The sequence below is a fragment of the Chroicocephalus ridibundus genome, chromosome 7 (genome assembly GCF_963924245.1).
Source record: "Chroicocephalus ridibundus chromosome 7, bChrRid1.1, whole genome shotgun sequence".
NCBI lineage: Eukaryota > Metazoa > Chordata > Aves > Charadriiformes > Laridae > Chroicocephalus > Chroicocephalus ridibundus.
In genome coordinates this window covers 2,264,848-2,278,561 of record NC_086290.1, presented here as the reverse complement: position 1 = coordinate 2,278,561, position 13,714 = coordinate 2,264,848, and the positions used below count along the sequence as shown (strand labels likewise).

At 46.0% G+C, this 13,714-nt stretch overlaps 2 protein-coding genes across 23 annotated transcripts in view; one reads left to right on the top strand and one right to left on the bottom strand.

The window, feature by feature from the left end:
* Positions 1-3,574, top strand: part of RIF1 (replication timing regulatory factor 1) — a 30,474-nt gene extending 26,900 nt beyond the window's left edge. Inside the window, exons 31-36 of one of the 3 annotated variants that reach the window (XM_063342261.1) lie at positions 139-216; positions 309-424; positions 879-1,035; positions 1,310-1,418; positions 2,340-2,574; positions 3,041-3,574. In XM_063342261.1, the coding sequence (XP_063198331.1) occupies positions 139-216; positions 309-424; positions 879-1,035; positions 1,310-1,418; positions 2,340-2,560 (681 nt within the window). In that variant the 3' untranslated portion in view covers positions 2,561-2,574; positions 3,041-3,574. Of the gene's footprint in view, positions 1-138; positions 217-308; positions 425-878; positions 1,036-1,309; positions 1,419-2,339 lie in introns of all 3 variants that reach the window. The other 2 variants (XM_063342260.1, XM_063342262.1) reach the window with 2 other exon arrangements.
* A 712-nt stretch (positions 3,575-4,286) lies between these two features.
* The window catches only part of NEB (nebulin), a 125,760-nt gene continuing 116,332 nt past the window's right edge, over positions 4,287-13,714 (bottom strand). For 5 of the 20 annotated variants that reach the window (XM_063342238.1, XM_063342248.1, XM_063342252.1 and 2 more), the window contains 13 exons: positions 12,640-12,732; positions 11,927-12,019; positions 11,279-11,371; positions 10,662-10,754; positions 9,600-9,692; positions 9,224-9,316; positions 8,881-8,973; positions 8,067-8,174; positions 7,568-7,751; positions 7,028-7,120; positions 6,209-6,358; positions 5,805-5,914; positions 4,287-5,146 (listed from right to left, as the gene is read on the bottom strand). In XM_063342238.1, coding sequence (XP_063198308.1) covers positions 4,973-5,146; positions 5,805-5,914; positions 6,209-6,358; positions 7,028-7,120; positions 7,568-7,751; positions 8,067-8,174; positions 8,881-8,973; positions 9,224-9,316; positions 9,600-9,692; positions 10,662-10,754; positions 11,279-11,371; positions 11,927-12,019; positions 12,640-12,732 — 1,470 coding nt within the window. In that variant the 3' untranslated portion in view covers positions 4,287-4,972. Of the gene's footprint in view, positions 5,147-5,804; positions 5,915-6,208; positions 6,359-7,027; positions 7,121-7,567; positions 7,752-8,066; positions 8,175-8,880; positions 8,974-9,223; positions 9,317-9,599; positions 9,693-10,661; positions 10,755-11,278; positions 11,372-11,926; positions 12,020-12,639; positions 12,733-13,512; positions 13,606-13,714 lie in introns of all 20 variants that reach the window. The other 15 variants (XM_063342239.1, XM_063342244.1, XM_063342251.1 and 12 more) reach the window with 9 other exon arrangements.

The following is a 13,714-nucleotide window of genomic DNA, read 5'->3' as shown; positions in this document are numbered from 1 at the left end:
CCAGGGAGCGTAGAAAGGGTTGTCGCGGGCTTAGCCTGGCTCATTCTGTTGCCCTCTGAGGTGTAGGTCGGTAGAATCTTGCCGTTAACTGAATTCCTACGATCCTGAGAGATCTTTTTTTCCTCTTTTTCTATCCAGCATATTACCACTCCAACCAAAGGATTTCTGTCCCCAGGATCTCGTAACCCTAAATTTAAGAGCTCAAAGAAGTGTTTAGTAAGAAGTGCTTTGGTTATGTATCTCTTATTTTTTTTTCCTGTATTCAGTCGTGTGATAGTTAATTTAATATTTTTTCTGTATTATTCAAGATTACAGAAATGGCGAAGGAATCGCTGCCTTGCCCTACGGAATGCGTGTATCCCGCCTTGGTTGGCTGCAAAGCACCGGTTGACGTCATTCTACCTCAGATCACATCGAACATGTGGTAGGTGGATTGGTGCGCTTGAAGGTGACGTTTTACCAGAAACTGAATTCTTTACGCAGCCCGCAGAACCAAATACTCGGATGCAAAACGTGATGACTTGGAGACATTTTTATGCCGCAAAGGAGGGAGGTTGGTTTGGTGGGGGAGAGACATAACTTTTTGTAAGGCTATGGAAAGCTTGCACCTGGGAACACGGGGTGCTTTCTCCGTGTGACGCGGTGGAGCAGACTGATCGTAACGATCCGTGACGAAGCCGTTGGAGCTTTCTGTGTATTGAAGACAAAGGGGGGATTTTGGGAAAGAAAAAGAATCTACATTTGAAATGTATGAAGTGTTTTTTCCTTCACTTACGTGCTTGTGAATCGGCATTTATGTAAGATTTGTCTGCTCCGCCGTGCCAGGCAGAAAGGACGTGAATTCTAGCATCATAAACCATTTTTTTCCCTCCCTGCAGCAGCGCCAGAGGCCTGGGGCAGCTCATTCGGGCAAAGAACATCAGGACGGTGGGTGACCTGAGTACTCTGACAGCATCCGAGATCAAAACCCTGCCCATCCGCTCTCCGAAAGTCTCCAATGTTAAAAAAGCCCTGAAAGGATATCATGAGCAACAGGTAACATTTAACTTTCGTACCCAAAAGGCCAGTATCAGCCTGACGAACTGCTAACGTCCAGCGTGAGGAATAATGGGGCTTCTGTTTTTCCCCCGTTGAAATAGTGCTTTAAAACATAATCTCTACCTGTCAGAGTAACGCGGGAAGTCAAGGTGGGGATGTGACTTAGCTACAGTATTATTAACAGGGATAATGACTGTATTTATTATGAGCTTAAAACATGTCCCACCATGCAGTCTTTTTTTCCTCTCGTTCTCTCACGAAAACTCTTCAGGTAAAATCTCGAGGATTTGAGGAAATGTCAGCGCTTGAGGATGCAGAAAAACCTGTAAATAACGTAGAGGATAAATCTCTTCCTGTAGATGAAGAAAAACTTGCAACAGGTACCCATTGCCCGCTTCCTGCTTAGGCTGCGGTTTCGCTGCTTTAATTCTCCCCTCGTGGCAACACTTGGTCGATTTTATTTGAGTGTTATTAGCTATACTGGCTAGATAGTTATTGAGTGTTATTAGCTATACTGGCACAGTAGATGGTGATTGAGTCGGCCACTTTATGAAGCCGTGTAGCAATGGCTTTTTAAAACTTGTTGCGTATTTTGAGGGAAAGATGCTGGTTTTCCCTGAATCAGCGTGCGTAAGTGTGTGAAACACCGATTCAGCTGGGCTCCAAGTGCTTATTTCTCAGTCTCAGCCGGGTTTGTCTCTGGGGCCGTTCCGCCCCGCGCGGTGGGTCTGGGCACGCACAGAAACGAGCAGCATGACGCAGAGATAGCGGGGTGGTGCCTCATCCTGAGGGGGGTGTGGGACAGAGCGGGGACGATTCCCTGCGTATTTTGGATTTGGGTGCCTCAATTTTAATCTGAATTCTGTGCGTTTGGGGAGTTTGGCCTGATGGGCTCACCCAGGCATCCATGGTTGTTCTTCCTACGTGACTCTTGAAGCATTTGCTAAACTGGAGAACAAGGAACCCAGGAGTAACTAACTTCTCAGTTGTCCCATTTAAAAGTTGGGCTTTGGGATAACACATCTCAAAGGACAGTGGCAGAATTGGAAAAGGATCGAATACTTTCATTTCTGTCCTTAGTTTTATTGTATGATCCTGATGAACTATGATGGAAGTCACCCTAAAGAAGGGTAGCATGGAGCTCTGAGGGCGGCCTTGGTCAGAAACTCGTGTCATGTGGAACAAATACTTTGTAGACTTTCAATACGTTGTTTTGTACAAAAGCGGCGGGAACACACCTTTGCTCAGACTGAAACCCGCACTCAGCCTGCCCTGCCCTGCCCCCTTTCCTGCCTTTCCAGATCTGCTGGAACCAGTTGTCCTGAACGCGGACGAGCAGCCGGCAGCAGATCTGCTGAGCCAGATTGACGCGCTTGCGGCTCAGCTCGCCTCCGAAGATCTTCACGGCTATTCGGGAAGCCAGCTCTTTGAGATGCAAGAAAAACTCATTGGGATGACGAACTGTATCATGAAAAACCTGCAGTCCCGCTGGAAATCGCCACCCCATGACAGTTCCGATTAGTTGCTTATTTCTAAGTAAGGAGGATTTTGTTACAAATTCCCCCAAACCTGCTTTTCTTACTGATGAATTATTCCTTAAACTGTGCATTTTGTACTATAGAAGATTTTTTTAATATCTATATGAGCAAAATGTATTGTGGTTTCCTCCCCCCCCTCTTTTTTTAATTCTAATTTCTGGGATTGCGTATTCCCTGTTGGAGGTGTTTGTACCGTATTGCTATGCATATTTCTTTCAGGTAGTGAAAGAAAACTTGGATAAAGTTGTGCAATAGCAAAGACTGTGAAACCAAACCGACACAAATTTTATGGGGTTTTTTTTTTTTTCCAAATCCAAAGTGTTCTTAGTGCTGCAGACTCTTATCTCGCAGCTCTGCTCCGCTGCTGCCCCCCTTCCTTTCCTCCGAAGCTGCTGCCCCGGACAGACTCTCTCCCTCCCCAGCACCGTTTTCTACGGAGATAAACTGTGCTTAATTCCTTCCAGCAGCGGCAGCCCGGGAAGCTGGTGTTTGATAACTGGATGCCATCTGGTTTTGCATGTAGTTTTGTAAGAATCGCACCAAGAAGCTGATAACACACGGCTCCCGCACCGGCGCGAGGCTTCCCGAAACTTCTCAGGCTCTTTCCCATCTCCTTTGTTTGCAGCAGTTCTTCTGTGGAGAAGAGTTTTTTCCTTGGGGAAATGAATGGATTTGACGAGAGCTCTTTGTATATTATTGTACAGACTTATCATGGCAAATGTGGGTTAATAATTTATGATCTTGAGTTTTAATTGCATGGAACGCATTGCTGCTTCTCGGAGACCTTCAGATGAGTTCTCGGGTTTTACTCTGGAAATGGAATTTGTATATATTGGACTGTAGCTATCAACACGGACATTTATTGAAAGAAATTGCTGCAGGTGGTTTTAGAACTTACACACGGACAAATAAACCAGCAACTAGTTCCCAAATTTGTTCATGTCCTTGTGGTTTGGTGGGTTTGGGGTTCCCCCTCCCCCGCCCCCTTGTGATGTGTTGAGCCCTCCTGCAGCTTGGCTTTGGATGCTCAAGGTTGGGAGGGACCTTGGAAGGTCATTGCTGCTGCGTGGTCCTCAGGGCCATGGGATGCCTCGTCAGCAAGACCTGAAATACTCTAAATATTCTTTGCCCTCATCTCTCGTGAAGAAAAAGGATAGGACAGAGGTGTCTTGGAGCAATAATGTCAATGGCGCCAGTTCAACTCCTGCACCCCGTGCCCTGCACAGAGGAGGATGTTGCTAACGCACCTCAAAAGGGTGTTCACATCCAGCCACCACCCTTCAGTGCTGGCAGTCCCAAGTCCTGCTCTGAGGAAGGATGTGTCCCTTTCCCGCTGGCTGTGCCCACCCTGACGCGCTGGGCGTTCCCTTTCAAGAACGCCCTCGGGTTAATGCTGCAGCTCCTGCTACGTTCACTTGGTTTTAATCTTTGGTCTCTCTGGGACACAGTATCCAGGGGTTTCTTATTTCCTCCTTTCTTGGAGACTGGCTGGTACCAGGCGCTTCAGCAGACGAAGCAGAACCCGCTGTGTTCAGGTAGGAGACAACCTGTGCGCTTCAGCCACAGCCCCTCGCGGTCGGACCTCTCCTGGGGCCGGTGCATCTGCTCTCGCTGTCTGGGTTCTTGCCCTTTCTCAGTAACGGTTTTCTGAACAAAACCACTTTGTGACGGATTCCTGCCCTTCCGCCCGAGTCAATACATCAGACGTGCTGCAGGAACATCAGCTTTATTCGGTCACTAATTTACAAGTAACAACAGCTTCTGACCCAGGACAGGCCCATGAAGAACACGTGCGGAGCAGCTCAGCAAGCGGCGGGAGAGGCCTTTGGGTTTGTGGGGCTGGGTTTGCCCCTCCCCAAGCTAAACGGGGGTTTGAAATACTAAGCCTAAATATTGCTTATATGGGAAAGAAGTGAATGCATTCAAACACTTCAGAATGTTTGAAAAATACTCCTGTTGCGGGAGAATGAATAAAGTAACAGCTGGTGGTCGTAGTCTGAAGTACACGTGTAGAACTGCAGCGAGGCTGAACTGGGCTGCAGTTCGAGCACCGTTAAACATTGGGATGGGACGTTGAACTGTTTGAAAATCCAGGCAATGTTTAAAAAAAACTTTTTTTTGGACTCTGGAAGAAACACATCTCTCATGAGGAAGGCCCAGGACTGTGTTTACAAGAAGTTTTCAAAAATCTTTTGAAAGAGTGTTTCCAGAGTATTTTACTCTGCAATTACTTCCCCCCCCCCCCGCCCCCTCATGGTTCCTAAGGTGCTCTCAGCGTGGGAGACGATACGGCACTTCAGAAAACGTGTTACAAACCCTTTTCTAAGGGTTACGTTTTGAGAAGTGCCGGCAGGTCTGTACCACGCAGACGGACCTTAGGCAAAGCCGCGCTCTGGTTAGACGGCCTCCACGTAGTTGGTGGGCAGCATCCCCGTCTTGCCGGTTCTCTGGACAGTCCCGTACATCCAGCCTTCATCGATGGCCTGCACGTTCACTATTGTGTCGCCGTCTTTGAAGGACACCTCATCAGCGTCGGCTGCCATGTAGTCATACATGGCGCGGTAGGTCTTCTGGCAGCGTGAACGGGGAGGGAGGCAAAGAAGAGACACGTTCATACCCCTGCGCCCACTCGGGCTGACGCTCAAGTGTAACTACCGCTGTTTTGACTCGTTTCAATACCCCATTGCATTGCCTGCTCTTTTAGATCTGGTTTTTAAATGGTTTTTTTAAATGTCTCTTCTCAGTAACTAAGTCCCTCAGTTACCCACGTCCACAGGACCTGAGTCACAGCCTGGCTCTCGGTGACACTGAACAAAGTGTTTTCAGAGTGTATTTGAGCAGCATCGGCTCCAGGTGGCTCCAGCCATAACTTTAAGGTGGTGCCTCCCAGGGGGTGGTGTGGGGAGGCCATGCCATGCCCATTGGTGTAGCTACTCTAGGATTCAACCTCAGGAGGAGGAGGAAGTGTTAAAAGTTTTCAATTATAGGCGAGGGCCTGTCCCCCTGCAACGGATCTGTGACTCCGTCCCCTGGTTTTGCACCAAGCTCCAGCCCAACGGGAGGACACCCGACCACCTCACTCCTGGATGAATCGGCTGAAGCGTGATGGAGCCACACGCCGGCCCCTGCTGGAGCCCTCCCGCGCTCTGCTCCTTTGGCAGGCGGCCAGCTTTGCTCCTGCAGCAAGTTCGGGATTGTGTCTTACTACACGTGATGCGTGTTACTTACTCCAGCAGTAGAGGGGTGAGAAGGAACCGATGACACCGTGGTTTGCTGGGTGGCAACTGACGATGACCGTTGTTGTGGTAACTCTATGGTTTTAGCGTGTTTGTAGCCCACTGCAAAAGGAAAATGTATTGTTTAATGCAGACTTGGCAATAGGGTTAGAGTTGCTCTGAGTAAAGCTCATGCGCCAGGTCGTGCCGTGGGTCACGTCTGCCTTTCACCCACTGAAATACAACTTTACATCTCTTGGTTGTGTCCATAACTCGGTGTTTCCCAGGTGTGTTTCTGTGCTTTTTCCTGGCTGAAGGAATTGCTGACCGTGAGCCCATGCCCAGCACCGCCCCGAAGAGGGTCTGGACACCATTTGTCTCATTTGTGAATAAATGTCACTTCTGTTCTCCCCGTACCTGTGGTGGTGGTAGTGAAGAAGCCCCCGTTGCTGTAGTAGGACAAATGTTGATCCACGGCGTCCGAGGGTTCGGACTTTTCCTCGCCGCCGCTGAGGCTCAAGGCACTGGCGGAGCGGGAGTGCTCCCGGCTGCGGCGCTGGGCTTGGACTGCGAGGAGAGAGCAGCGGGAAACCATTTACGTCTTTGTTTTGTAAGGAGAGGCACACATGAAAATACATTTAAATATACACACCCACAGCCCCCCCCACACGCACAGAGGTTACTTCATATGTACACACATATGTGTGTGCACACACGTTCTGTGAAAACACCCGAAGTGCTGCACCATCGTTACCGAACGCAGCCACGTTGTGCTTGTCTTGCGTAGAAAAGTGACGGAGCTAAGCAGAAGTGGTCACTGTATTTTACACAGTTTATGGGACAAAGCGCGTGAATTCATCAGTCTGGTTTTATGGTTCCTCAGTGGCATTTGCCAGGGCTTTCTTAACATATTCTACAGCCACCGTGCTGACGTTCTACTCAAAAAGGCAAAATTATTACGTCCCTTTTATCTTTAATATTTAGAATATTTTTTTTTTCTTTCTCCAACCTCCCTCCCTTTACTGCTGGCTACTTCTAAAATTTTGATTCCAGTTATCCCATGCTTTCCTTCACCAGCTGCCAGAGATCTGAGCCGTGCCAGAGACTCTGTTTCTCTCATTCAGGAGTTTAAAAAGAAAAAAAAAAGGGTAAGTGAGGGCCAGTTTTAAAAGGAAGCACACGTTAGTATCCCCAAGCTGCCGGTTTTGCAGACACAGTGCAGCGCGTGGCACAGACCAGAGATCATGTGTAAGCTTCTGGACTGAATGTTGTCTTCTGCTGGGTCGTAGTCAAAGACTGAGCCGGGGTTTGTGCGCCACACGCGGAGACCTGCAAGAGAAAGAGCCTTTTCTGAGGAGAAGCTGTAGCTCAGGCGCCTGTCAGAGAGCGGGAGCAGCAGGCGTAAAGGAGCAGGCGTGAAAGCGCATCTGAAAAGGGCAAGTAGTATTTCTAGATCTGTGTTTCCTAAATCTATAGCACAGATGAAAGTTATACAAAATAAAAGCCTAATCTACATCAGGTGAGCTAAGGTATTTCCCTAGGATGCCTAGAGATGAAGTTAAAAACGTAAGTAAGAAATGTAAATGTAGAGTTACATTACGAAGGTGGAGCACAGGTGACTTACAGCTGCTCTAAGAGGATGTTTTCAGAATGGTCTGATGGAAACGTCGCATCCAAGGAATGACAAATTTGAATTGCTGTGGCTGAGCTTAAATAAAGCAGCTCATCCAGGTCGGCCCGTGGTTTGTGTAAACGAAGCACTGGTGTTCTGCTCACCTGTGAGAGTCTCTTGATCCTGGTCCACGCGCTTTCGCTCCATTTCTACTACTCGCCTTTGAATGCCCCTGTAGCTGATGTCGCTGAAGTCCTGCATGTTCTTTTTCACGCGTTCTGTAATGGGGTCGGTAACTACAGGTGTGAAACTACCTTTGCTTTTCTCAAAATCTTCGTGGTATTTCACCTGCAATTAAAATGAAATGTCTGTTCTCCGCAGCTTTGAGTAACTTCCATCCCTGCTTACCTCAGGTGAGTTCTAGCGGAGGGATTGCTGCTGGCCTCGACTTTGGCTTTCTCCACCCCAAGGAGCAATGAGAGAGCGCCTGACCCCAAACATGCCCTTCCTGCAGCCACTTTTGCCTTTAGTATTTAAGAATTTGGGTAACCAAATTTGGTACGTGTACATCCTCCTTGAGCTGCCCACCCCGGAATGTCTCAGCAAAAAGGTTTTTATTTAAATCACTTGCCAAGTTAAAAATACATCTATAAATGCTCTTACTGTAGAGATATGTTTCTGGGTCTCTCGGACACGCCGCATTTCAGGTGTATCCAGTACATACGCAGCTTTGCCTTGCACTTGTTTTCGGAAACTGTCTGAATAAAGCACCTGCAGATGGGAAAAGGCACGTGAGCGCAGGGCACAGAGCTCCTCCGGCGGCGCGAGCAGGGGGCTGTACCCGCACACCCTGGCACAGACGGGAACAAACAGGCGGCAGCAGCTGCGTCGGTGAATAACATTAGAATGCAAAGCGAAATTCTTTCTCATGAGACACGGACAGCTCTGGCCTTGATCCCAAAGGTTCCTGTTCTTAACTAAAAGTTCCTTACCTTTTTTTAACTGTGTAACAACAGGCGGAGGCCGTGCAGTGGCCTGAAATGCCCCTCACTGACTTTGCTGAAGTTATCAGTCAGACACACCGTGATTACACCTGTATTTATCGCTGAAATACTACCTTTTTTGCTGTATGTGCTGTTACTGGAGAATGGTCATTTTGTATCTCCTACGGTATAAGATCAGTAGAAACAGAAGATGTTTGCCACTGACTCGAAGGCAGCGTATGTTATTTGAAATCCAACTGGTGTTTATAAAACAGCCCCCAAGCTAAAGCAGTGACTCACGCGAAAAGAAATACTCAATTGCAGCAGAAAGTAAAAAGCAAGAATTAAAGGATTGGACTTTAGTATGGTCACTGCCTACTCCCAGCCTAGCTAGCTAGGTAGTTAACATCTGCGCTGTTAATTGGAGACAGGATTTCGGGGATTGAAATGGTACTTTTTAACGTATTTTCATTTACCGGCTGAACAGAACCTACCGAGCTGATGTTTTCTTGATTGCGTTTAGCTCTCTCCATCTCCGGAGTCATTGGTGTTGGCGTTCCTTTTGCCAGATGTTCCTTGTACAAAACCTACAAAAAGGTGTCCATAAATCAGAGCGGAATAAGTCAGTGACGGTGTTAGTGTTTAAGCATACTCATCACTGCAGGGGTGGAAAAGATCTCGGGAAACAAAGCATCTAAAAAGTTATTTGCTAGAGCAGAAGGTAAAAATCAAAGGGAAAAAAAATAGGCAAAGAAAGGAAGGAAAACTGAGAAAATAAGGCTCAATTAGAAGTGGAGGTTATTTTTAGTAAAAGGCGGTTGTCTCGTCTTTCAGTACCGAGCTAATGTGTTCTTGATTGCGTTTGACTCTCTCCATCTCGGGAGTGACCGGGGTGGGGGTCGCCTTCCCTAAGCCTTCTTTGTACCCAACCTACAGATCACAAAGTAACCCAAAGTCACAAATGAACAATTAAAAACTGTAACGTTACTGGGTTTAGAGTAAACACCACCCATTATGAAACCGAAAAAATAGGTCAGAGGAAAAATAGTATTAAAATGTTAATTGACAACAAAATCTTTTAAGTACGATAATTTTAAGAGACGATTTTTCTAAGTTTGAGGGGAAAAATTACAGGGTTAAATAAAACCAGGCAGACGTTAAGTTATTAAAAAAACTTCTCTATCACATCCCCTCCACTTCTTGCAGACAATACCGAGCTAATCTGTTCTTGATTGCGTTTGACTCTCTCCATCTCTGGAGTGATTGGGGTGGGGGTCGCTCGCCCCAGGTTCTCTTTGTACAACACCTGTGGGATACAGAAGATGCATCCGGCATCTTAAACCCCCCCCAAATCCAAAGGATTCAAACACAAATTCTTACTTTGTTACCACATTTCAAAAAAGTCACTACTGATTATGATACGCAGCACTGCACAAAAGCCAAACATCTACTGCTGTGAGAACGGGTAAGAAAAATAAACTGTAAAAGAAAAGCTTGTTATTTTTCTGGTTAAAAAGAAGGGCTCTATCCAGCTCCAACTGCGCCGCCGGCGCCACAGGCTGGGGAAGCTGCCTGTGCCCCGGGAGAACTATCTATTGAAAAATGTTTTAGCCACTGTTTTATCTGTATTTGAAGAAATCTGTGGCCGTGTTGGGAGGGAGGAGGCAGTTTTGTTGCCACACTGACCTTGGGCAGCCAAATAAAGGAGGGTGTCGAGGCCGGGCGTCCGGTATCGCTGCACCATTACGCCCACTCACCTCCCCGGGCCTTCGGGACACCTAAAAGCTCCTGCCGATGTGCCACCCGCAGCAGGAGCGGCCGCCTGCCTTTGTGTCATTCTAAGGCCTCCTAAGTCACCCGCCACAGCGACGCCACCTCCCGTGGGTCAGAGGCGGGACTTCTTGGTGTGCGTGCGTGGGTTTCTTGCTGCTTTGTTGTTTTTTTTTGCTAAAGTCAAATACCCCCGAAATGCCAATGAACGCCTGAACACGAAGCACAGATTGCTAAAGACAAATCCCTTCACCACAGGATGCTAATCTCTTACGGCTGTCTGGACAGAGCCCCCAGCGCTACGAACTGAGCAGCAGAAAAGGCCTACACGTCTGGATCAGACTGTTAACACCAAAGTCATTTTATTTTAGAAGAGGAGCGATTAATTTGCAGAAACAAGTATTTCTAGTTTTCAAATTAAAATCAACTTTCAGTAGGTAGTTAGACTGTTACTTTATTAAAATATAAGCACAAAGGCAAAAAAATTAATCTGTTTTTAAGGTACCGAGCTAATGATTTCTTGATTGCGTTTGACTCTCTCCATCTCTGGAGTGATTGGTGTTGGGGTCACTTTCCCCACATTTTCTTTGTACAAAACCTACAGGATACAAGGGAGTATCCAAATGTCATTAAAAAGGCACCACAACCAAAAAAAAAAACCCCAACACAAAAAACCACCCACAAAACCAAAGCAACATACAATAAAGCTTTTGAACCATGACGCTTAGAGGGCATTAGCTGTGGGGCACGCTGCTGCTCCCCAAAGGAACCACGGGAGCTTTGCCGTTAATTTACTTTGGATGCCAAAATGACCCCCGTATGGACTCAACACTGCACGAAAGCACAACAGTAGTGAGAAAGGGTTAAAAAAAAAAAAAAAGGGAAAAAAAAAAAAAGCAAAGAAACAACATCCACCAAACCAAAGGTCAAACCTAGCTCTAGTAACATCCCGCTTCAGACAGTGTTAAACAGAAGATCCTACGATTTGTTTGTAAGCGGAGAAGGGGGGAAGTTTATGGCAGATTCAGTTTATAAAGTTAGAAAGCAGCGACTGCTAAACTGCTACAGTTACGTTACACACGTCAGTCAGAGCTTTGGGAAGGGGTTTCCTGTTAAAAGTACCGAGCTAATGATTTCTTGATTGCGTTTGACTCGTTCCATCTCGGGAGTGACAGGTGTTGGGGTTGCCTTCCCTATGTTTTCTTTATACAACACCTGGGAGACATAAGAAAGGAGCCAAAGAAAGGAACAGTAAATAAAAAGCTGGTTGGAGAATAACTTGAAGCCTAAGGCATTTTTTTTCTTGTCTTTATTTTCTCAGGTTAAAGGCGGCACTACCAGAGAAGCAGGGTGTGGCGTACTGGCTTTTTAACTACAGGATCACTCGTAATAAACAGTGTAAGTACCACGTAAATGAGACCACAAAATACCATAGTGAGGGGCTGAGAGTGTTACGAACATGTAAATTATATATTTTTTTTAAAAAACAGAATGTCAGCATTGCAGAGAAAATGAGTGGAGGCTGTTAAATGTTTTTAGGATTAGAATGGGGCAGTAAAATCACTCTTAGAACCCAATAAAAACGGTAACAAGTTAAAGTCACCACTGTAAATCTCAGTCAGACAGAGTAAGAAGTCATCACGTGTGTGAGCTGCTTTAGAGCTGGGGTCGGCATTATTTTGGAACAAGCGTTACAATGTCCATTCACTGAAACTGTTAAAATGTTCCTTTAAATCGAGTTAAAGGGAACTTTTTTTCTTAGCAAAGTACCGAGCTACAGATTTCTTGATTGCGTTTGACCCTCTCCATCTCTGGAGTGACAGGGGTGGGGGTTCCCATCCCCACGCTCTCTTTGTACAACACCTGCGTAGGAACAAGAAGCACCCAAAAAACATCATCACAACTCAAGAAGAATTACATCCGACATAAATGCAAATATTATTTGAGTCTGCTGGAGCTCAGCCTGCTCTGATCTGCCCTAAAAGCTCCCCCAGGAAGCAACGGAGACTGGATTGCACTGGGAGGTCTGAAGGCCAAGAGGTCTATGGCTTTCTCTTCGCAGGTGTGGCAAATCCAACGCAGAAGCCTCTTACATCAAATACATTTTCCTGGTGGAGGGCAGCTTTTTGACTAGCACTGAAGCCTGCCAGAAAGGCAGACCCTCCCTCTTCTATAACAGCGTCAAAACAGGAAACCGAGAGGATTTAAAAAACCCAACAAAACAAAACACCACCACATATAAAAGGAAAAGGTTGGAACAGGGAGCAAAATGGTTAAAAATATTTAGGATAATGTAAATAATTAAATATATGAGGAAGTGGTAGGTCAGTAACATTGGAAAATATAGCACAGTGAAGAAGAAAGGATGGTTTTATAAGTTGATTACGTGGAAGTAAGGAGTGGAATCGTTCATTTTTAATAAAGGTTAAAAAGTTCTGTTTAAGTGGAGTTAAAGGGAACACATCTTTTCCTCCACAAAATACCGAGCTAATGTGTTCTTGATTGCGTTTGACTCTCTCAACCTCAGGAGTGACAGGTATTGGGGTTCCTGTCCCCAGCTCCTCTTTGTACAACACCTGTGGGGTGACACGTATTAAACAAAGGAAACGGCAGCAGCACACAATCCAGCTCGCTGAGAGAACAGACCCACTGACTGTCAAGGACGCTCCGAGCCAAGGCTTGGAATAAAAGAGAAAAATTACAATGCTCCTCAAAACTATAAAGCTGAAGAGTAACACGCTGCAATGACCTCTGGCAGAAAGCTAGAATACCGCCCCTGGTCGCTTCTCGGGAGCTACAGAGGAAAACTGTCTGTGCAACAGCAGATCATGAAAGACCTCGTAAAGGCAGAAAATCTCAAATACAACACAAAAGGGACACAGAAATCAGCTCTGTTTCATGTACCCACTCCATAAACATCACCGCAGGTTACACTGGCGTGTGTTAGTGCACGGTTACGCTGGGGTCACTTCCCCAGATCTGCATCAGGTGCCGAACAGTTTAGTTTTCATGTGTAAATTAAGTAAACTCAAGAAAAAAGCCCACCACTCAAAACAGAACAAGGATTGTTGTGATTAACAAAAGGAAAAATGGGGTCTTTTTGAAGAATTAAAAAAAAAAAAAAGATAATCAGACTCAAAAGAAAGGTGGAATTAAAAGTTATTATTAAGAGGACGTAATAAAAAAGAGGAACAAGAATGTAAGTAACAATTATGGAGGAAAAAATCTCATAGGGACCAGGATATTATTTTTGTGTAAGTTGATTATAGGGGAACAAGAATTTTTTTTCGGTCTGTGTTAAAATTATTTTCAAATAGATTAAAAGGGAATTTTCTGCTTTTCAAATTAAAAAATACCGAGCTAAAGTTCTCTTGATTGCGTTTGACTCTCTCAATCTCAGGAGTGACAGGTGTTGGGGTCCCTGTCCCCAGCTCCTCTTTGTACAACACCTGTGGGGTGACACGGCTGCGTTAAACAAAGAGCAAAGAACAAGCAAACAACAGGAACGCTCTGTTTGCTGAGAGAACACACAGAACACGGGATATTTTTCTGAGCTGT